A 24,475-nucleotide genomic window follows, 5' to 3' on the forward strand; every position below is an offset into this window, starting at 1 on the left:
CTTCTTATGCCTAACCCAGAGACTGGGAAGCTCTGTCCTATTTGGGGTCAGATAAGTAATTACATATATGATAGCTGGTCATAGACTATGATATATTTGGAAAACTATTCAAGAAAAATGTACTTCTTTCAAGAAAAAAAACGCAACTACTATCTATAGTACTGACTATAAAAGAAATAAAGCTGTTTACAATCGTTTCGTTTTGCAAACTGACTCGTGTGCCCAAGATCTGGGCGGCCATGTCATGTTGACTGGAGAGCCCGAATGAGACCAGAGCTCTGTGGCCAAAATCCTCATTGTGATTTGCGATCGATGTGGCTTGAACCATATGAACACAAATCAATGGATGAATTGGGCCTCTCACAAAAGCGCCAATCGACTGAAGCTAAGGCTGGCGAACGGTTCCCCTCGAAACATGAACCCTTGGTCTTTTGATTTTCCCTTTGTTTGTTTGGCTCCTTTTAGAATGTCTGGCACCTACATTGAAGAACCTCCAATTATTATTATTGAATAAAATTATATATTATACACAATATTATAATAATAATAACAATAATAATTATTACTACCACTACTACAACACAGCCATAAAGCAATGGCATATAGACAGGTTATATTTTGAGGGCAAATATGAAATAAATACTGTATAAATATAATTTCTTTGCTGAATACCTTCCATTTATCCATCCTAACCCTTTTAGACGACATTTAGGGACGAGTGGCAGTGCTCGCACAACTATCCGCAGACACGTTCAATAATCGAGAAACAATCATTAGTAATGCGGATACAACCGTAGAACAGCCGATGAAGGTCCAGGAGAACCGAACCACTTACAGCCGATGGAGACTTAGTACGCGATCAATCGCGGTTAATCGACACCATATCCCCGCTCACACGCCACCAGACAATGGAGGCGAAGCTCCCGGATGTCGCACCTGTTGCCCGCGACACATCGCGCCCCGGCGAGCGCCGCTCCGTCCCGGCGAGTTTCCCATAGGCACGGACACGGAAAAACAACTCGAAGCACCAACACCAACACGAGCACGAACAGAAATTGAACCAGGTGTAGTTTTAACCCGAACGACACATCCGCCACCGAACCAACTCACCTCCGTGTACAGCTCGTCCACGGACATGATCCAGCTGGTCCGCTGTGACACGCACTAGCGCCGTGCCATGGGGGCGGGGGGGGGGGGGGACTGAACAGTTTGTGGCTTCTCAATAAGTTTCAATCCCCCCCCCCCCAAAAAAAATTCTAATAAGTTGAAAAAGGTGTTTTTTGGGTTGTTGTTGTTGTTGTTGTTTCCCCCCCCGCCGCCGCCGCCCAGAAGTTTCGATGCTTCCACTTTTTGTTTTCTCCTCCCCATCCACAGGTGTTCCCGCTTAAGGTGCGCGGTGGTCTGATGACGTCGGTGGCGTCGCCCTGGCAGGTAACCCGGCGCTCACGTGCCGAACCGAAAACGTTTAGTTTTAAAATGGAAAAAAAAAAAAATTAAAAGTAAAAAAAAATAATAATAATAACGAGACACGATCGGCCCTCCGTCGCGTCGTTGCAACGTAGAGCGCTCAATTTAAAGTAAAAAAAAAAAAAAAAAAAAAAAAAGAGAAAAGGTTCCGTCTACTTCCTGTCCGCGGTGTTCGTTCACTGTGTTGGGTGGTGACGTGTCGGTCGCGAACGACTCGGCCCCCGTCGGAGAGACGATTTCTTTCTCTGTTTTGTTTTGTCTTGTTTTCTTTTGTTTTGTTTTGTTTTGTTTTTTGGTAAATTAATACAAATCCTCTCACGTATTTGTTGAATACGACCCAGAAACGCCTCACTCCTATTTAATAACACGAAGAGCCAAGCACGGTGAGACTTTTGTGTGTTGCGCCCCACTCCCCCCGGACTTACGTATAACAATAAATGCGGAATAATAAATTCATGGCGAATGACAAATAACAATTTAGAATGGAGCAGAAATATAGAGAAATACAGAGAACACAGTACGGAACTGCGTATTTATGTATTAACCGTGCTATTTCATGAGTACTGTGCTATTTTTGTTAAACAACCACACCAGGGTAGTTATTCGTGAACCATCAACGCGACAAAGAAAAAGTAAAAATGATGTTTTGCATTATCGACGGTTTTCATACCCTACACAATGTAAAATGATGGCGTTCCGGAGATGATAAGGTTTAGTATAATTATCGAATCGTTTAAGTGACGCGTGTGCAGTCCCCCCCGGGGGTCGAAACGCTGCTAAAATCGGCCTGAATTGGGAAAAGCCAGGAGTGGCGCCGAATCCAGAGCCGCCCGGGGAGCCGCAAGAGGCGACTCTTATTGCTGAGCTTATTGCTGATTCGGGCTCACTTAAAAGGAGCCCGAATCGCCATCACTAGGTGTCGGGCGAGCCACCGGGATGAGGAACTGCACCCAAAGTATGGCCAAACCTCAGCAACCTAAGCCTTTTTTTTAAATGTTATTTTATTTTCTTACTTAAGGCCATCTCGAATGCACTTAATGGAATAGTATTTGTTACACACTGACATAACAGATAATGCTTTTACCAAATACCTACTGTTCATTTTGCTCATCCTTATGACAAAAAAAACCAAAAACAATAGTAAAGAATAGTATATGATATAGTTTATTTATATAAATATAAATCCGGATTGAAATGCGGCGGACTAAAAGTTGAAAGTCTTTGAAACATGTACTTACTTATAATATACTTACAGATACTTGAAAAGATGTACTGAAGTACAGTGAAGACACACTTGTACTTTTGGTACTCCCCCCCACTGCCTATCTAGTAATATGACATCATCTTTAAATCATTTCATGACAAATTGAACAACCTACTGTAAACATTTATATATATATATATATTTAGCCTGAAAATATTGTAGGATAATGGTAAATAATAATAATACAAAAAAAAAGAATACAAAAATTTGTACTGATTTCATGAGCAGAATTTATATTTAAAAAATGAATACAGCTTTTTCACACATCCCATTCATTCGGGTTCTTCGAATGCAGTAGTTACCTTACAATAAGGGTTGTAGTCCGTGGTCATCCTCTGAGGCTTTTTCAGTAGTAGATCCTTTGGGTATAGCCGGGTTTCAAAGGTTGAGTCACTCGAAAACTCTTGGCTGTTCAACCATTTAGGATTGAATTTTCCTTCTTCCTGGCTGCGTTTGGGAGCCCGAGACTTGTCTTGAGCAACATCTCAAACCTGTCAAAACAATAACCTTGCATACTGTTAATACCTCCACACCCAAACCACTCCCTCCGCTGGTATTGGGCGTTGACTGGCTTCACCTGGTTGGAAGCCAATGCCCTGGAAAGATGAAGGAGAAACAGTGGGTCATTGCCAACACCCTGCAAATGATTTTTCAAGTTACTACCGTATCCCTACAAGTACTGCAAAATATTAAGGAAAAATCACAGCGTTGAGTTGGTGAATGATTAAAAAATAAAAATAAAAACAACAGAAACACATAGATAGAACTTCATTGCTGCAACATTGCTGATGCAATAGAGGCTATCAATATTTTTTAGACGATCAGAGTGCAGAGTGCACATGCAGTCGAATATAGAGCTGTAGAGAGGTTTTGAAAGTTATTAAAACAAGTATTTCATCAGTGGCTTCAATGTATAAGAAGCTAAAGATAGAGAGAGATAGAAAAGCAATAATACTTACAAACAATTGAATAAATAGAAAGAAAAGTGTGGGTAAACCTCACAGTTAACTGTAGAGCATAAAATATGGCAGGATAATGGAAAATAAACCTGAACATCTTGAATTGTCAACAATATACGGTAAACATGGAAAGATTTACTGTTACACCATAAAATATAAAAAATGGCAGGATAATGGGACGTAAACCCTGAAAATGTGAAGTGGTATAGACCTGAAAGAGTAACTGTTACACAATAAAATACAAAAAAAAGAAAAGATTAAGCGGTATTAACCCGAGGAACTTAAGCGGTAAACACGATAAACGTGATATCAGCTGTGTTCCATCGACAACGAATTCCGAGCATATTCCTCTGTGACAAACTGATCCGGCGTGATGATTTTCTTTCTTACACAATGAGACGAGATTGACAGGGATTCACATTGGGCAAAGTTCAACCACTAAATTTGCCAAATGTGAATTCCTGTCTCCACCCTTGGTGACACAACCTGAACACCACGTTATTCCAAATAGACGGCCCAATCTGCCTTTGCTGTGTGCGTGTTGGGACCTCTCTAAATATTATTTTTAATCGGATTAAGTACCAAAAAGATCATCGGAAATTGTGAGAATAGAGTGTATGTTAATGTTTTGGATTTTAATTGAGACTCTGACTTGACCGGAGTGGTTTTCATCATTTTTCAGCCAAAGGACCCCCTGGTGGTTTTGTGCTGCATTTTAAGCCTGGCCTATAATAACATATTTATAATGCCTTATTTACCTATTTATACATCCACTTGTGATGCCAATGGACCAGGTTCCTGAGTGATTTTATCCAAGAGTACATTGCAGACATAGCAGACCATTGCAAAGAAAATAACGTCTGCTGGAATTATGGGGTTGCCAAGGAAGCCATACAGAAGCAATTGAGCCTGAACGCAATCAAACCAACTTCCTGCCAATCAGAGCGCAGCCTATCAGTCCATCATTTAGTCATAATCATCGTCATCCTAATTAATGAAGATGTATAATAATATAATATCTATTTCCGATGTTAAATCTCTATTTGAAATGATTATGTATTGTCAATTGAACTACAACATAATGAGAGTTTGTTCTGACCTATATCATAAAAAGAGTAACAAAAGACTCATGAAAAACTCGCAGTCACTGATTTAAAGATGATGTTCATCTTATTTAATTCATATAAAAGACTGTTTAAATTGGTGTTTGTGTATGTGTGAGTGTGTATAAAATTCAGGGAGACCTCCTGTAAAGACAGTGACATATACTTGTTGCAGTAAAAAAATCAATCTGGGAGGGAAAGTCAGTGGAGAATCGGCTCTGGATGATGATCTCTGGATGTGACGTGGGGTTCAGAAAAAGGCTGAGGCTGATAGTCACGAGAGATCCTCTCTGAGGGCGGAGACCCAACAGTCGGGGTCGCAGCGTTTTGGAAAGACAATAAACGCAAGTCAGACTCCAATTCAAGTTCCGAAAGGGGCTGGTATTGCATGCTCTCCCCTTCACTCGGCATGGGCAGGATGTACAGAGGGTTCACAAATAAGCTTCTGGGTGGATGAGGTGGCACCTCCGATCGACACGCATTGAGGGTGGTCGCTGTGTCGTTTATCTCTGGGTGGTTTTCGTAAGCAGGACAAGCTGGTGCCATGGTGAAGGGGCCTTCCCTCGGCTGGGTATCAGTATGCACTGGTATTAGAATCCGATGCAGGCTCGGAATGACCACTTCTTCTTTTTCACTGAGGATTGGCAGGCTCTGGTCCCCCTGATATATATATATATAAAAAAAAAAAAACAGAAACAGATGAATGAAACTGACATCAATATAAGTTACTGTGGCTAAACCCCCCCCAAGAATAAATGTGGTTTCAATGTCTTATTTGCTCTCTAAGGCTTCCTTCACACAAATGCAAAATCATATTGGTTGTTCTTCAACAATGGACATAATGCATTGCAGGGACATAGGAGACCTACCAGTGTCAACCAGTCCCCTGGCAAAACAGGCTTTGGGATTGGAGGGTAGACCTTCTCTTTAATACTGTCAAAGGACAGACACATCGAGAGAAAACAACAGGACAATAGTAAAGACTCATTTGTACTCAAATAGTCACTGGTAATAGATCTGAAATAATGCAAAGATTTGGTTACCGTGTCCAGTATTTGTATCCAAGGATGAAGAGGAAAATTAGAAGGAAAACATAGACAACGGCAATTGTGACGACCAAGTACAACTTGTCACCTATGGAAAATAAAAACAAAGCAACTCTTAGACACACACACACACATATACACACACACACACACACACACACACAGATACATACATACATATATACAGTATATATACTTTAACTTATATATATTGCATAACTTTGACAGCCATATATATATATATATATATATATATATATATATATATATATATATATATATATATATATATATATACACACACACACACACGACAAAAAATAAATAATTTTTAATTACTTGATATTCTTGCGATTAATTGCATTTATTTACTCAAATATGACCTTAAAGAAAGGTTGGTGAAAAGGTATTTAAAATGTAGTGCATAAAGTTGTTTGTATGTATGCATGTGTATATATATATATATATATAGCTGTCAAAGTTAACGCAATACATTTTTTTATGCCAATAACACGTTTCCTAGATCCGCACCAAAGTTATTATTACTTATTTATTTTATCCATTTATGTTTGTTATTGTTGATGTTTTAATATAGCATTTGATGTAAACCTGCTTGTTTTTCTTAGCTATTGGCTTGTTTATGGTGATAAAACCATATGTGGTTATTGTAAAATGCCATTAAATACATATACACACACACACACACATATATAGATATCATATCCTATATATATATATATATATATATACACACACACACACACACACACACACACACACATATAGGAATTTATTTCAGCTTCACCAGTATTGTATTTCGTATGTTTTTCCTTTTTTTCCTTTCTGATTTACAAGTGAGAGATTAATTTTAAGGGGCAAAACTTCCATTAATGAAAGTATATGAAATGAATGAAAACTTTGCATTTTTTCAAATTTAACATTAAATTTCACTTTGTCCATTGTCTGGCTGTTTTCCCTTCATATCGCTGCTGGTCACTGTTAATGACTTGTCGGCTACTTCATCAATATCAAGTGCATAGAAAACGGACAATAAAGAGCGTCCAAGAATAATAATGGCAACAATGGCAATGAACACAAATGATTGTGTTTCCAGTATCATTTAATTCACGGTTTTCCTCTGAAGCTTCTTGCAGCCATAGCCAGCTAGCTAATGGCCCCTGGTCACTAGGGGGCGCTGTACTGACTGAACGGTAACTCAGTTTCAGTCCCAAGCAGAACGTGACCGAACGTAGTAACTGAGCAATCCAGATGCATTTTCTGGCTCATGAAATTAATTTATATATTTATATTTTCTTTGATTGATATACAATCTTTTACGATTTTTTAATGATAATATTAACACTAAATAATGATAATTGCTAAGATTAAAAAAAAAAAAAAACCTTCATATTTTTAATTTTGTCAGAGGGAACTAAGCAAATATGCTTAAGATGCAGGTATATAATAATATAGTTATTATGTTTTTATCAGAGTTCATACTTGGATTTATGGTTATGGTAAAGGTTGTATCACCCCCCTCTCCAACGGACGTCAGCGCCTTCACTGTAAAAGTGTAGGAACCGATTTGAAGGTTTTTTGCTGTCAGGCTGCTGGCTTCAGGGTTGCCTTAGAGAAAAAGGGATCAATTGAGAATCCGTTATAATCCGCGGCAAACACCATCAAGTTTGTCCAAAAAGATAAAAAAAAAAAAATAGTGCCTGGAAATGATCTCAAACAGTTAAAAACGTATAAATCTCAAAAAACAAGGGGGTGTTGTTGACATACCGGTGCTGACATTGAACACTTGGTTGTTTGGATCCTTTTGACGTGCATCGTTGGTATAATACAGTATGTAGCCTTGGATAAAAGCACTCTGGTTTCTCGCTGGAATAGGAGCCCAGGATACGCGCACATCTGACCCCGTCGGTTCCTTGTTCAACACTTTGAACTGTTTAACGGGAATTCCTGGTAACGTCAAACACACAGGACAGTGGGTAAAGCCCGTCTGCGTCGGCAGAGCCGTCGAAATACAAAAGTCAAACCCTTCGACGTTTACTTGTCTCTCTGACGTAGCCCTCTCTTTTCTCCAGCAGCACGGGGGCTCCTTGGGTGCAGGCGTGTATAGAGAGGGAGTATCTTCTCCCGTCTTGAAAGTTTTCTGGGACACAGATGGGTACAAATTATCAAACAAAACCTGACAGATATAAGGTTGTTGTCACTGTTGTTTTTTTGCGGGCTTTACGCGAAAGATGTACCTGAGGAAATCCTGGCACTCGTTACACCTGGGGGCACTTTCACCCACTCCAGACTCCCCCGGTCGAAAGCGGGACGCCAGTCCAACACGTAGCCGCAGATGGCCTCGGGGTGGGGGCACCAGGAGAGGTCAAAGCAACCGTGGTTTCCGGTGATCCTCGAGGAGTTGACGGCTTTATCCGAAAAAAGATAGAAGTAGTGTTAACCTCCAGAGTCCGGAATCGCATCCGACAGTTTGATTTCTAAGTGTGCACAAACTCCTCTCCATTTTTATGAATGGCTTTATGAATGAATGCATGGACGGTATATAAAGTCAGAGAGCTTGCTTCACACTGAATCCTACAATGCATCTGACAGAGGGATACTCCCGCTAGTGGCCATCAGATGAACTGCGTCTGAGTTTCACATCACAACATGCAGGTATGTCGGAGAAAATGGGGAGAGCTGTTTTTTCCCAGGTCAGTGAGTCGTTCGATCAGCTGGACATTTACCACAACAGTTTAAAACTCCCTTGGAACACTTCCACTTTATTCCTCCTTGGTCCAGTCAGAATATTTGACTATATTGTTATTTATTATATTTGTTGTTGAAATCAGTTTTATAAAGGAAAGTTATTATTATCGCACCTAAACCTTATATTTTGAGAATCGGCGGTCATGTGAATCTTTTAAATTGATCCAGTATTGAGAGAAGAACTCAACAATGGACCATAACTCTTAACTCATTATTGTTACATTTTGGGGTTTATTATTGTATATCACCAACATTTTCTGGTTTCAGGTTTATTTGTAATTTGAACATCGTTGATCGTTGATCGTTTTAAGTTTATTGTTTATCATAAGGATAATATATAAATATATTATATACCATATTTTATATATTATCCTTATGATAAACATGAAAATATGGTATATAATATATTGCGGACCTGATGATCACCGCTTCCCTTCTGGAGGTGTCTACCTGCAGCGCTATGCACCAGCAAAACAGGCTCTCATGCTGTCTAGCTTTAACATTGCATAGTATAGCAGTACATGAATCCATCTTGGAAGGGGGATTCCTCCTTCTGTGGCCCCTTCTCAGGGTCTCTTCCTTTTCATCCCCCAAGGGGTTTTTTGGGAGTTTTTCGTTTCCCGGATGGGGTTAAGACCAGGAATGCTGTTGATTTCGATGAAATGTGGGTTTGTGAAGCCCTTTGAGACTGTACTGTGATTAAGGGCTATAAAAATAAACTTGACTTGCTTAGACCAAGCTGCAATATGTAGTCCATTAGATCCTATTGCTAAAAAAAAAAAAAAGCTGAGTTAGAAACAGTTGCTTCATACCTGGATGTATCCTGGGGACAGTTACAGAGGAAGGTGAAGAGCTGCCGTTCCAGTTCCTCGCTGTGACGGAGAAGACACGCTCCTCACTCGTGCTGAGATTCAGAGAGACGTGGTGCTGAGTTGAGGAAACCGCCTCGTTCCTTGTCTTCCCCCAGGTCACCTCGTAGTCCAGGATCTGTCCGTGACTGTGGTTTGATAATGGTCTCTGAATAATAATAATGATAATAATAATAATAATAATAATACGGTCTTGGTGTGAGGTAGGACCCAAGTGCGGAAGAATAGCAGACGGAGACCAGGCTTGAATAACAGTTCAGTCTTAACGTGACTTTTTGAGGGACAAACAAAAGATGGTATAGAAAAACAACTAAGAAATCTAAACTCTGGACAAAGGGAATAAACAAAAGATGGACAAGGTCTAAAAGACTAAGACTCAAACGAAACTGGAAACTACTTCCAAGGCAAGGAAATCTATAAACCTCAAAGACCGTAGGAAGTGTAGAGTAACAAAGTATGTGCAAATATTTTGGTATTGACAATTCAAAATAACTTCACGTAACGTTGGTTTAAGGTATTATTGAAAATGGTATACACGCTGATGTAATCATTATTATCTTAGAGTAATTATATATGAAAGGGGAAATTATTATTTATACTATATAATGTTATCATATTATAGCATCATAATGTCATCATATTGTAACTCCAAAAGCACCCTGCAGTCTCCAGATTCCCTGGATGAAGGTACTGATATAATTTGTATATGCAAATAGTTTGATATGCTGTGAAACAAATGTATAGCTGAGGCTCAGGTGATTATATATTTTTTGTGTTGTGAAATGAATCCTTATCTATAAACAATAATTGTTTTTGTTATTTCTATGTGTTTATATAAGCATCTCACTCTTTTATTCGATAACTATAACCATAACAGTTTCTGTTCGGTCTGAAAATAAATAGTTGTTTGTGTGTCATCTAGGTGGGATGATGTGAGCATTTGGATTGTTGTTGATGCTTTGATCACGCTTTATTTATTGATTTGTTTGGGACAGTAATCAACATGTTCTAAACATTTATTTATGGCAGAATAAGCGGCTATTTTGAGGCTACCTTAAATCGATACAGTGATATCAGTCTAATAAAAACAGAAGCATAGTCTTAATTGATCGATAAATAAATAAATAAATAAATACACACACACACACACACACACACACACACACATATATATACAGTAATATGTGTATATATACTGTATATATATGCGCGAGCACCTTGAGTCGATTACGCACATTTTTTTTTTTTTTTTACAGCTTATAGAGCTTATTGTGCGTAATCACCGGGTGTCATGACATTTCACTACATATATGTATGAACGTATGTATATGTATGTGACAATTAATCTCATGAACTTGAACTATACATAGCTACACTACAATAAAGAAAAAGCATTATAAAAGCGGGAATAACTGGTTGTATGCAAATGTGTGACTTGATTTAACTTCACTCATCCTATTTCCTTTCATTGGCAATCTGAAATCATAATGACATTTTAAAGGGCTTTCATTTTGAAAATCAACGTCCGAATTAATTGATATCGTCGGAGCCACATTCCGAGGCGGTGTACCTATTGAGTTAGTCTCACAGAAAGTTTCGTTTAAATAACCATTTCTTTTCAGGGGGAACAATGCTCCTATGTGATAGTTTAGAGGGCTTTCACTTTGAAAATCAACACCAAACAGGAAGTTTCCAGGAAGCTGGCATTTCCTGGTATTGTCTGAGTCACATTACGAGAACTGAGCCTAAAATGAGAAGGTTTCCTCTTAATAGCAATCTGAATTCAACAATGCAATTCAAATTAAAAAAAAAATACAATAAAGCAAAAAAAATAAAGAATAAATAAATAAATAAATAAAGGCGGTAGTTGTTATTTCTCGGCTATTATAAATTGTATTTATTATTGAATAATTATTCATTTTGCTTTATTTAGTTATTCATTTATGTATTTTTATTTATTTGTTTAATCATTCATTCTTTCATTCATTCATTCATTCATTATTGACTGACTGAATAAATGTGAAATCTCGTTCGCCGGATGTCGCTTTTGTTTTGAAATCAGTGCTTACGCGCTCTTACCGTAATGCCTAGTGTACACATGTACCGTAAAACAACGTGGGGGCTTATTTGACTGTGTTTTCCATGTGGAGGCTGGCTTGGCCGCAGTATTACATTTTCACCACAACAAATGAAACCTCACTTATGTTAAGAACACAATATCATTCCAGCAGCAAAACAAATATCACGCCCAGGAACAGACTTTAGATTTTACTTCATAATTGGGAGGTTGTCCTCGATTCCCCGCTATATTTCGGTTGTCAGGCCCCGTACGACTCCCCTCAAATGTGAGCTGTTAAACAGAGGCCGTCAATCTCACGAGCTGATCCAACTACGTTCATAAACAAACAAACTCCGAAGAAGAGAGTGACTGACCACGTCTCCCCGTTACGCACGGGTACGCGCGTTTTTTTTTTTTTCCTTTGGTTTCATTCAATCACGTTAAATCCAACTACAACACAAAACACGCTGTTATTATTGGTTTTGTTTGGAGACGCAGGGAGTGGGGACGCGCAGCGCTTTTTTTTTTTTTTTTAAAGGTTAAAAACATGGGATATTAACTGGAAAACAAACAACCGGGGGTGAGGGGGGGACAGTGGGAAGAAGGGAAAACGGGAGGGTTGACAGCTATGGATCACATCAGTTTACTTCACCTCGTATTTAATAGATTCCATGAGAGGAGTACCATTTGGGCCACAACAATTTATGAAGTCTATAAAAAACACAATAACCTGTCCTCATGTTTGCCCGGCTAAAAACTATTCATTTAATGTTCATCATGAACATATTATATAGGAAAATGTACGTTTAAAGTGAATAATAATATATTTTCTTTTATAACTTTTTCAGAAGACTACTGTTTATTTTCATGTCCATATTTTCTATTAATATTTCGTTGCATCGCACATATTAGAATAAAAAAAAGAAAAGCATCACAATTTCGTTATTTTCAGAAGTCAATCTGCTTCCCAATCCACATAGCACACATTAATAAAATATGTATATAAAAAAACATTATATTTAATTTTAATGTGTTCAAAGGATGTTATGTAATGTTTGATGGGGTCCGTCAAGCCTAACTCATCCACCCTGTGACTGAAAACGTTTTCAATTAAATTCTGTGTGATTTATATATACTGGAGAAAACATGTTATTTACTCCTCATTATTGGCTTATGAATTTAACCCTGAGTATATGTTTTGTGTTGGGTCCATTTTAGGATTAAATGGTCCACCCTTTCACATTCCCCCTGGTCACAAGAAGGCATAATACTGTACATGTGTAATGGATGATAGAAAAAAAAAAAAATAAATAATAATCAGGCTTTTGTGCCTATGGTGGGAAAATACATTTCATGGGAAGTTTAACGTGTACTTTATATTAAGCAATGAAATGTCCAAAAAATGGATTCTTTGTTGCAAAAAAAATTCTGAAAATAGAAAGGCCAAATGGCACCCATCTTATGGGATGACTCAGACGCAGAGAAACATGAAACCCCGTTGAACTCACTTTCCAGGTGATGACAGTTTGGTTGTCCTCCATCATCCACCAAACATCTAATGGATCTGGCACTGTGGGCATAGGTTTCGGGGTGAGGGGTGCAGGTGATACGTGCCCCTCAAAAGTTAGAACATGTGCATTTGCCCCCCCACCCCTCTAAAAAAAAAACACGAAAGGAAGTTTCCTTTCCATGAATAGACATATTTCCATCATAAATTGATGCGCAAAAGGCACAAATAGGTGCATAGAAATTCACCAGAATGCTGCTCAAAATTGCTTGGGGAGGACCCCCCCATGTAATGTGTCCACTGTTCAAACGAAACCCCCACCCCTGACTGTGGGCGAAATGGGAAACACAGGATGGAAATGTGTTTTTATTTTATACCTATATCTTTGCAAATTGCACACTTCTGACAACTATAATGTGAAATGTTGATACGGAGGTGTATGTGTTGTTGTTGTTTTTATTTAGGTCTAGCGCATGTGGCCGTTTTCCTCATCTATTGTTTTTTTTGGGTTATTCTTGTTTATTGTAAATTTTTAGGTTATGTTACGTTAGGTTATGTACTTCTATTGTTTGTTATTTATCATTATATTGCCAAATTTGTATTTGCTGTTTATTTATTATTTGTTTATAAATGGGTTGCTGTATATTGAGAAAGTTTTATTTAAGAAATCTACCATATTGCCATTGTTTGTTGGTACAGAGTATGATTTGTTATTTAGATTAGGTTATTCTTATTTTTTTAGATTATGTTTACGTCTATTGATTTCTATTTATCATTACGTTTTTTTCGGCGTATTTTCAGGTTTATTTTATTGTTCATTTTAGGTTTATTGTATATTGCAGAATGTTCTTGCTATTATTATTGTTTGTTTAATGTTGTTTCTCAATAATTGGTCATCATGAAGGGTTATTATTTATATTTGCCAATTTTGTTATTATTCCTATCTTTGAATTTCTAGGTTTGTTGTGTAATTGTCTCTTGTTTATTATATTATATTGTATATTATATATTGCTTTTTGTTCATTCATAGGTTTACACGTATTGTCTGCTCTTACCAGTAGGTTTTACTTTCTGTATCTTTCTATTTAATACAGTATATATTTCCAATATGTCATGTAAATTTATCTATCTTTACTGTCTATCAGTGGGTTTATTTTGTTTATTTTTAGGTTTTATTTATCTCTCTGTCTGTCTGTCTGCCTACCTGCCTGTGTCTAATTTTCACACTCGCCACAACAGCACTACAACATCATGGGTATGTGTATGCGTGCTCACCGTCCGTCATCGTCTGAAAGGTGATCGAGCTCCAATTGCTCCATTTCCAAAATGCATTCTTTGCACCACACTGTACTTGCACTGTGTACATCTGGTTGGGTATCAAGCTGTGCAAAACTGCAAAGTTGAGACCAACTCCAGAAACTTTTTTCTGGAGAAGGGGTAAAAACAAAACAGACACGTTAGTATATGATGTTCGTTTTTATGAATGGATTACTAACATGTTACAATACATGTTTTTTTTTACTCACTAGATCTTTTACTCCATTATGACTGAGCTCGATTTGGCATAAAATAGATAAGTTGTTGTACTGCGGTGCTGTCCACTGCCACTCCAGACTGGCGTTCCTGGCATTCACGCTTGAAGTTTTCACATGGTGAGGAGCTTGAATGTGCACTGAAGACGAGATTTACATTTTCAGACGGTCACAATTCATCAAACGAAATCTTGAAGAAGCCACAAAAAAAACTTTTTCCGAAAATTGAGTCAGTACGAGAAGCGACTGTTTCTCTACCTCTCTTAGTGAGGTCTGCCGGTTCTGTCAGCTCTATCATACCGAGCTGATTCTGGGCTTTCAGCGTCCAAAGCCTCTCGCCGACAGTCACTTGAAAAGGTTGCCGAAGTCTGCACGTCCTGGTCGATTTGATGCACACTGAAAGAATCTGATATTTTCTGAAAAGACGGAAAGCGCAGTTGAGACAAATTGAAGGAATCGTTGAAGGGAGTGTTTTTCTTGTGTTTTTTTTCTTGTTCCAAACTCCACTCTAAACTAGCTCTAGTGTTGCGAGATCAACAATTTCAAGGCTGCACCAACTTATCAGTTCCGGCGAGAATAGCAGCTCTGCGTTCGTCAGAACGAGCTCGAGTTTCACAGTGAAAGTGGGAACAATTAGTAGTGATGGAAGGTTCGACTCTTTTATGAGATTCAGTTCTCGGCGCTCGTTCAATTTCCCAACTCTTTGTTTGTTAACACCGCTTTACAGAAGAAGACTCGTGGGGATGGCCGTCGATGAATTGCGTGCAGTTGTTGAGTGGTAAATTAATTGGAAAGCTAAATCGCCGTCGGGCGAGAGCCAATGGGTTCCGAGATGGCCAACAACTCCTCTCTCTGCGTCTGTCTTACATAATGTGTTCATTTACGACTAGTCGACTATTATGAAAAACTTGTCAACTAGTAAAAATCAGTACTCGTCAAATCCCTAATGTACAATACGCAACATAAAGATATGGGAAATGTAACACGAGTAAAATATTGTTCTGGTTTCGCTGGTCAATATGTTTTCAGTAGGAACTCAGTACATGTAACATGTGCTAATACATTTGAGAGCCACTGCCATCAGACTTTTTCAGACTGATTTGTGAGACTACATTCAATATGAATCATGCCAAATGCCGAGACCTTTTTTTTATGCCCTGGACTTTAATTGAGTCCTCAGTGATTATTTTCAGTTTGTAAGTCGAAGACTCTTTTGCCAGAGTGACTCCAGACACCGGACACATTTAAAAAAGATTTGTTCGCTACGAATTAATCAATCATCAATAACAATTAGAAGATCAGAACATGAACTAACTATATAACCAACTATATTATACAGTATATAGGCAGATATAGCTATTACTATAACAAGGGCTCGGTCATTGTACCTTCCAAGGAACTCGTAAACCGTCTGACTCTTTCTATATAAGTGTGTGTCTCTCCCCACTGTCCACCGGCATTCCACTGACTCCAGATCATCGGTCTCACATTGAAGACCATGATCTGCGGGGCGGTCTGAGGAGAGGACACGTTTCATTCCAAAAAAAAAGGAGAAGAGAGGAGGCCTGCGTGTCATATTATGCTAATCAGTTTGAAAACCACTATGACGTTCAACCTGAAGGCACGTCACCGTCATACTTACATCCCACATAAACCATAGCGCTGTACTCGTTGTTGCATTTGACGTTATTGCCGCTGAATGGAGACGGGGTGTGCAGGTGAACAGTCATGGTGTACACCTGAGCACTGATCTTAGTGATGATCGTGTCGGATTTGTCGTAGCCTGTTACACTCATTTGGTCAAATCGTTCTCCGGGCCCCAAAATGCAGCAGAAAGTGAAATTGCTGCCGACCTCGACCACTCTGTCCTTTGGAAAAACCTGCAGTTTGTCGGATGAAGCGACTCCTGAAGAGCACAGCGTAGAAATAAATGTCAATACAGGATGGAAAGTACACACACACACACACACACACACACACACACACACACGATTGGTAAATACACTGTTGTTAGATGAACTTAAAATATTTATGTGTTATCGACCTGGAATGGCCTCTGAAGGACTCCAACGGCCGGTGAGGTTCTTGTATCGGCAACGGATTCTGAGCGAGTAGGAGGCGCACTCTAACGCCAAAGGTGACGTCCAATTCCAGTGATGTGTGGAGCCTGTCTGGTCTTGTCGAACAACAACTTCATCCTGGAAATAGGAATGACCGTGTTAAATATTTCGCTTGCAATTCAACTTGGCTCAACTTGCTCCTGTGGAAATGAATCCTTGAAATAACAAAAAATAACAATAACCTCTTAAATCTGTGATTTTGACAGAATTAAATATTTTGACGTTTGAAACGAGTCCTCTGACTCGTTGGTATTACACTGACTCAATCCAACGAATCAGAAGAGTCACTTTTGCAGAGTGACTCGTCAGGAACCAAATCTTTAGAAAAAGGGTCGAACCCTTCATCACTGCTACTGACTCATGGCAAGTCGCCGGGGTTACAAATGCAATAAATGGAAATGTATTCAGTCCTCTTACTGTGTGCACTTCCTTCATGTCGTGCGTTGACAGAATGTGGATGTCGTAGATGAGCACGTCTTGCATCGCGGAGCACAACGGCTCATCCTCCCACGTTAGGAGGACCTTCTGGTCGGAGAAGCTGCCATTCACCGCCACATCCTGTGGTCCACACCGCAGGACATCTGTACATTTCACCACAAGTTCAACCATGACGAGTTGCAGGAACTAAAAACACTTTGTTCTCACTCACTCACTCACACACAACTTGTTTAAGTGAGAACGTAGTTTGACTATTACTGTTGAGTGTTTTTTGCAATATATTTCACATTTTTATTTGTTATTTATACTTCACTTTTTACGTTTATTCTATTTTCTACTCTATTATTCTCCATTTTCTCTCTTTGGGGGGGGGGTCTGTCATTTCAGCGGCGGAGAGGTCGAGCAGCACTATTCTTCAAGCCTCTCCACCCAGTGCTGCAGCTAACTGAACCGCCCACTGAGCGGTGTCCCCCCGGTTCGCCGTGCATCCCATTCCGTATGTCCATCACAGAGACCCACCTTCAAGGCTCTTTTCCGGAGCCCTGGCCAGCGACTCCGCAGGGTCTGCTGGGGTCGGACCTGGGGTGGGGACACTGGAACCGGTCGCTTCTGACTGGCACACGTGGGGCAACCTCCCTCGCCGGCTCTCCCTACATCTCGACGCCTTCACGGCCGGGAGGCTAGCGGGCTCACTGCTCGCACTAGCGGGGCCACGGGGGTGGGGACGCCGGGGGGGGGGGGGGGGGGCTACCCAGCACTGCCTGAGACCTGTTCGCGTAGCTGAAGCTCCATTGGCCCTCGGCTTCCTCTCCTCCGCGGCTAACTGGCCAGCGGCGACGTGGAGCTAATCCCCTCGGCGCTCGGACGCTACGAAGGAGAAGCGGGGCCGTACGGTGGTGGGAAGCCGAACGGGCTTTATCCTCCGCCGCCAGGCGAACAACCAACCCCGGGGTTCGAGGTGTCCAGTGAGAACTAATAACACAACATGGTTTGGCCGTGACAACCTATAAACCTGACCCTCCCCCGTCCCCCACCACAGTTAAAGGAACGCACACAGCGTGGCTTCCGAATAGTATGTTCCATTTTGGCCAAATCCGTTCCACAAATTCCACACACTGCGTCATGCATTTCACTTGGATCAACACTAAACCAGAGACACTCACCATCTTGGATGTTTTCTTGCGTGTCCACCCGGGACATCGACGCCGTTAAAAGCGAAACGAGCATCAGACCCACAGCCATTCTAATGATCCCTTTGGAAAACATGTAAACAAACAAACAAACAAACAAACAAACAAACAGACAAATACAACAAAAAGTATGCGAGTTGGACAGAAATGAATCAGCTGGAACCCAGAGGTTCTTGAAATGATTTTACAATCCTCTTCAGTAAATTGTTTGTGATTAAAAAAAAAAAAAAAATAGGTCGTAAAAGCTGTTGGAAGAAAGACGATGATTTGTTTAGAAAATGATAATAATAATAATAATAATAATAATAATAATAATAATAATAATAATAAAGCAATTATTATTATTATTACATTACATATGATCATATATCATATTATAATAAAATAATGATAACGATAATGCAATAATAATAATTAAATCCAGAAATTCTAACAACGAACTCACACAGAGGGTCCGGTCGGTCAGGAGTGTATCATTTAGGAAACCCAGCCATAGATCCCGCAGAACGATTTCGAAAAACAATCTGTGGAGCGGAGTTCGGCAACATGCGAGTGTGACTCCCAAGACGTGCTTCCTTCACTTCACAGCGGAGTGAAGAAATAAAAAAAAGAAAGAACAAACACAACCTCTGAGGAAAGCCATGTGCATCCTGTTCGAATTGTGCAATTGCCTTGGAGCGCACTGCCCTCGACGTGGGAGCTGCTCTTCTGGTAACCGTGAGTCACAGTCAGACATGCGTTTTGGTTTTTTTGGGGTTTTGCTTACTCTGACTCCAAAATAACTGCAGACATTATCATGCCATTATGATTACAACAATAAATAAATAAATAAAAAAGGATCAATTGAGAGGCCCATTTGTTTACGCACCGTACATAAAAAAAAAATACCATGACTCCTTCATGAAGTGTTAGAAAAGATATGACGCATGGTGTCAATGCCGTCAGTGCGTCTGTGCAGCAATCCTGCCAACACACTCACACACACACACACACACGCACGCACGCACACACTCATATATAAACATGTATTAGATCCCATAGATCCTGCAGCTATATTTTATATTCTGCTATAATTCTGCAGTGTGTTCCTTTCTCTCTATCTATCTATCTCTCTCTCTCTCTCTCTCTCTCTCTCTCTCTCTCTCTCTCTCTCTCTCTCTCCTGTGTGTGTGTGTGTGTGTGTGTGTGTGTGTGTGTGTGTGTGTGTGTGTGTGTGTGTGTGTGTGTAACAATTGCTGCGGCGGTGCGATCCGCTCCAAAACAAACAAAAAAACAAAACCGTAGAAGTGTGTATTCCATTTTATTTTCCAACGTTTCCGTAAAAGAATTGAAACAACAAAAAAGTCAAGAGCACCTAGAGACAGACCACACGTGGCGGGCGCGCCCCGTCGATGTGCACGGTCGACAGGGCAAACGTCAAGTCAACAGCGTTTAGTTCGTTTGTCTTTGTGTTCAATTTGCCCCGAAGTCCATGTTAACTACTGAATCCTGCAGGGGGGGGGGGGGGGGGGGTGTGTCACACAATTAAATTCACGAAATAAAAAAACATAAAACCTTGAGCTAATCATATCTTATTTATTTATTATTATTTACTCTTACCTGCGCATCTACTGTGTTTCATTCCCGTTGCTGTTGCTGCTTTTGACACCCGAATTTCCCTCAGGGGATTAAAGTTCAAATTCAAGTTCAAGTTCAAGTGATTATTTGTCACATACATATACATACAGTCATGCATATATGCAGTGAAACGTCATGACACCCGGTGATTACGCACAAAAAGCAAAAGGTTTATCTTAAGATAGCACACAGATTAAATAACTATATACAAAGTTTATTTATTAGAAATATATTTTAAAAGTCAACTGACTCAAAATGTTTGAATCAAATTTATTTGACAATTTCTCATGAACAATTTATTCAACAATGTGAATGGGCACTGGAAGACCCTCTGAGCCACCGATGAAACACAGTGACCTTTAGCACCTTTATTGCATCCTCTTGTCAAACAGAACCCAGCTATTATGTTAAAATAAACAGACGTCTTTTATGTTCGGGGGTCAAATTGACTCCAGCAATTTAAACCTACAAAAAAATGGCTGTAATTCAAAGTGTGTGTGACCTGTGCATCCTTTAGGACCTCTGTACTTCCAGGTCAAGAAGAAGGGCCAAAAAGATGATCAGTGACCTGGATTGATGCGTTGATTCAGATGTCTGTACAAGTCTTTATTCCCTACACGTGTACATGGAGAGAGGACTCTTACAGGAGAATCATCACGCATCACTACAACTCACTGTTATCCATTTATTTATTCATTTTTTAAATTCCAACATGCTGGTCAGCTATGAGCCCTTCAGGTTTCTCACGTCCTCTGGCCCTTTAGAGTACTACTAAAGTAGTACTGAAGCTGGCAGAGCATCCTTCTGTTTTCATGTTCCCATGTGTTGGAACAGCTTCCCAGTCCTTCTCTGATATGCCCATACTTTTTTTTTTTTTTTTTTTTTAAAGGAGGAGCCTTAAAAACTTTTTAGTTGTTATAGCAAATTCCTAAGCTCCCATACCCCTAGCCTTTAGAGCTTTGGTCAGCCAAGCCAGGGTTTCCCACACATAAACAACTTTGTGGCGGCTCATCACAACGTTTTTGTTTGTTTTATTCACCATGTAATTGTTGAGCTGAGTGAGGGATATTTTTTTCCCACGGTAGGAAAGAATTGCTGAATTGCTGAAAACATGTCGCTGCGAGTTGGGTGAGGGTTCAACATAGGATTCTTCAAAGGAGTTTCTGAAAAACAGTTTAGTTTCACTATTCTAGATTGTCATTTTAAAGTGACTTAACACACACAGCCTACTGTACATTATGAGCTGCTTTCGCTACGCTACAGATAGATAGTTGTGGTCTGGTTGTGGTCAGACCCGCTGTAAGAGAGAGTTGCCTACGCTGGATTCTTCCATATATTACAGTTTGATAGACAACATTGAATAAAACCTGAGAAAAGCAAACAGCCTTTTTAAAAGACTGTATCTAACCACTGTCGCGGCGCCGTCTCCTTTCTCCACAAGCGGACTAAGCACATGTGCAGAGCAGATGTTCACGGCAACTTCCGCTGCTGACGTGACTTGTTTCCTGCCGGCCATTGACATCCAAGTTCAAGTTCAAGTTCAAGAGATTATTTGTCACATACATATACATATGGTCCATGGGGGGGTCTCCGCCATATTTGGTCTGCGCCCAGGTCCCTCTCGAAAAGCCCCAAGCCCCGCTATATCCAAGCGCCATGCTGCTCTGGACAGCCCAGTGAAAATCGAAACAAACTTTTAAATGAGGCCTTGTAGATCTAATATGAGTGAAGATTCAGCAACTGGATAGCTTATTTCTCGCATCAAATTTGTTCAGAAATAGATTTTGATGGACTGATAAGGTGAAATCAGTGAAAGCTAAGGAATAAATACAAAGAAACCAGGAAGCCGTTGGCTCAGAACTAGGGGCCTCGGGAGGGTGACTCCTCCTACTGAAACAGCGCATTTTCGGACAGGGTGGATTAGACGCATGTGAGAAGGGCTCGAATACAGTACATAATCTGAGTGGTATTTTCAGCAAAAAAATGTAAAAACATGTTTTGGGGAATTCAGAGACCTATATTAACTTGGTGAGCAGGAGCATAATAGGCCCCCTTTATCTGAGAACACTTTTTTTTTTTTTAATATACGTCAACAATTCCCTTTAACTTATGAAGAGTGCTTTTGTTTTCTGGATTCCATCATGCACTTCAGTTCAGATGAGATGAAAGAATTATTTTTTATTTTTTCGTCATTTTGACGAGTCGTTATTACATTGTGACTAGTCAGAATTTTTATTCAAGATATCTATAAGGTAATTCTGACTAGTCAAAACGACAGCGATATCTATAATTCAGTTTCTGAATTACAGATATCAGCAGTGATGTCATTGACACTCGACTCGTCACATCCCAAATGACCATTGCAGATATCTGTAATTCAGTTTTGACTACATATAGTAGTTGCAGATATCTCAAACGTCATTATGACTAAATCAGAATAAGTCCGGGAGTCCAGCTCATCATCAAGGAATTTGTAGAGAGAAGAAATATACAGCGCATAGTAAATCTTTTGTCTCCGGACACACTTGAGGACTCACAAAAAAGTCTGGATGGTCTTAGACACTGATCTCCCATTCTGGAGTAACGTTATCTGAAAATGTACGGTTTTCAGCCCATCACGTTAATGTAGGTGAGTTTATTTTGCTTCGTCAAACATGATGTAACTTTCAATATTAATAATCAGAGTGTAGCAGAAATGCTCAAACTTGTGAAATGAGCTGTCGACAAACAAACGAACCAAACAAATAAATAATATTTATAAACCAAATATAGGTGCAGGCAGCAATGCACAGGGTCCAGGTTAGTCGTATGACTCACAAATCAGTTTTCAGAGTTCCCGTGAAACGCGGCATGACTTCCCATTGAGCCAAATCGCAATTTTCCGAGTTCCCATGGAACGCAGCATCAGTTCAAACAAATGTTACAAGTTCCTATGGAGCGCAGCATCAGTTCCTGCTCTCTCTCGTCTGGACCTGGCGCAGATCCTGTGCGAAGCAGCAAGGAGAATCTTTAATCGTCACACAGCACACCACAACAACACATGCATTCATGTGACGGACAAGTTCGCAGCCGCCCGTCACATCCCTACCCGTATAGCTCACACCCCACCAGTCCTGCAAACTCTAGGCCTATTGTGTGGTGTATGTACTGAGTTTGAGCTCTGGCACCGGGAGAGATAGGTGAAGCACAACCAGATCAACGCAGGGGTGCATTAGGCCGGGCAGCGGACCACAGTACAGAGGGCGGTATCTGTGTCTATGGACCACTTCCAACTGGAGGGTGCTTTCTTGTCATCATGTCAAGCTACCCAGTTGTTCTACCTAGTTGTCGAGAGTGTCAACCTCAGCTAGCACAGTCATTCCGGTCATAGACAAAGTTTTCTCCATGTTTGGGACCCCCAGAGTTGTGAAAACTGATAATGGTCCCCCATTCAACAAGGACCAGCTCTCCCAGTTTGCAGACTATCTAGGATTCCATCACAGCCGGATCACACCACTTTGGCAAATGCTACGGCTCAAAGATTCATGAGCACACTGGGCAACGCTGTTGGTGTGGCCGAAACACAAGTAATTCCCTGGAAACAACATCTGAACATCTAACTACGTGAATACTGATCCACACCTCACAGCACTACAGAAAGCTCACCCTCTGAACTGTTGTTCTAACGCAAGGTGTACACAAAGATTCCTTCATTCAGTCACACTGCAAGTCACAGTTCGGACTCTGAAGTGAGAGCAGGGGATTGCTCGTCATTGTCAGGAATTCTTCATTCTTCAAGAGGACAGCTCCAAAGCTATTGGCCATCCCACTAGATCCTGATGATAATTGTGATCACAGTGATGTCTCTACGATCACACCAACTGTTGTGAACTTAAAAGAGACTGGTTTGGTCAAGTTTGAGAAAACAGTTGTAATACATTACTATGCATCTTATTCTATAGGTTATCTATAGGTTCCTACGAGACAAGCTACAGTGCCAAGACTGTTGTGTAAGTGTATTTACTGCTCTGTATCTGTTACCTGGTATTGTACTGTTGTAAGTTAGGACTGCTGGTTTCACTCTGAACCCATCACTGTTAATTGCTTAGCCATCAACAAAGGGTGTGACTTCTAGACACTCCCCCAAATTGGTAAGTCGATGGCCGTTTCTCAATACCAAGTACGCGAAGTCCGGACTTGCGGACTTGGTAGTTCAGACTTGGCAAGTTCGACTACAGAGTACAGACTCCCGGGGACCATTACCATTATCACTGCTTGGTGCGAAAAGCATTCTGGGATACTTGGCTGTCCCAAGTCCACACAAGTCCTCACCGATGCATCCTCGATAAAATGGGCGGAGCAAGTCCACATCCGGGCATTTGGACGGGACTTGGCTTGATGCGTACTTTGAATTGGAACAGTACTTGGGCTGCGACTGATGACGTTTCACAAGTCCACCAGAACACAAGTACAGACAAGAACGCAGATTGAGAAAGGGCCCTTGGCTTTGTGTGGGCATGCCTTCAGCCGGGTGCAATCAGTCCGAGCACGAGAACAGC

General features: G+C 40.3%; 2 protein-coding genes across 3 annotated transcripts in view; both read right to left on the minus strand.

Annotated features, from left to right (window-relative positions):
- Positions 1-3,162, minus strand: part of myo5b (myosin VB) — a 36,327-nt gene extending 33,165 nt beyond the window's left edge. Inside the window, exon 1 of the mRNA XM_080017450.1 lies at positions 3,034-3,162. Coding sequence (XP_079873576.1) covers positions 3,034-3,063 — 30 coding nt within the window. The 5' untranslated portion in view covers positions 3,064-3,162. The remainder of the gene's footprint in view (positions 1-3,033) is intronic.
- A 1,727-nt stretch (positions 3,163-4,889) lies between these two features.
- On the minus strand, positions 4,890-18,896 carry LOC307242879 (leukemia inhibitory factor receptor-like). Of its 2 annotated transcripts, XM_080017493.1 has the most exons (18): positions 18,766-18,896; positions 18,294-18,383; positions 17,110-17,273; positions 16,617-16,770; positions 16,215-16,478; positions 15,961-16,087; positions 14,831-14,988; positions 14,567-14,712; positions 14,316-14,466; positions 13,042-13,103; positions 9,418-9,622; positions 8,095-8,265; positions 7,896-7,997; positions 7,625-7,804; positions 7,340-7,465; positions 5,837-5,927; positions 5,663-5,726; positions 4,890-5,453 (listed from the first exon to the last, which is right to left on the minus strand). In XM_080017493.1, exons 2-18 carry the CDS (start codon positions 18,370-18,372, stop codon positions 4,995-4,997), a joined length of 2,703 nt encoding a protein of 900 aa, XP_079873619.1. In that variant the 5' UTR covers positions 18,373-18,383; positions 18,766-18,896; the 3' UTR covers positions 4,890-4,994. The 2 variants fall into 2 exon arrangements, with proteins under 2 accessions (XP_079873619.1, XP_079873618.1); XM_080017492.1 differs by having other exon boundaries at positions 18,294-18,896.
- Between the last annotated feature and the right edge of the window lie 5,579 nt (positions 18,897-24,475).

This window comes from Zeus faber, assembly GCF_960531495.2.
Source record: "Zeus faber genome assembly, chromosome: 17".
Taxonomy (NCBI): domain Eukaryota; kingdom Metazoa; phylum Chordata; class Actinopteri; order Zeiformes; family Zeidae; genus Zeus; species Zeus faber.

Coding starts and splice junctions, on each gene's coding strand:
- LOC307242879 (XM_080017492.1), bottom strand. CDS start 18,396: ATGTTTTCCAAAGGGATCATTAGAATGGCTGTGGGTCTGATGCTCGTT. Junction 17,274..18,293: donor GCAAGAAAACATCCAAGATG/GTGAGTGTCTCT, acceptor TGAAATGTACAG/ATGTCCTGCGGTGTGGACCA. Junction 9,623..13,041: donor AAACTGTCATCACCTGGAAA/GTGAGTTCAACG, acceptor ATTATTATTCAG/AGACCATTATCAAACCACAG.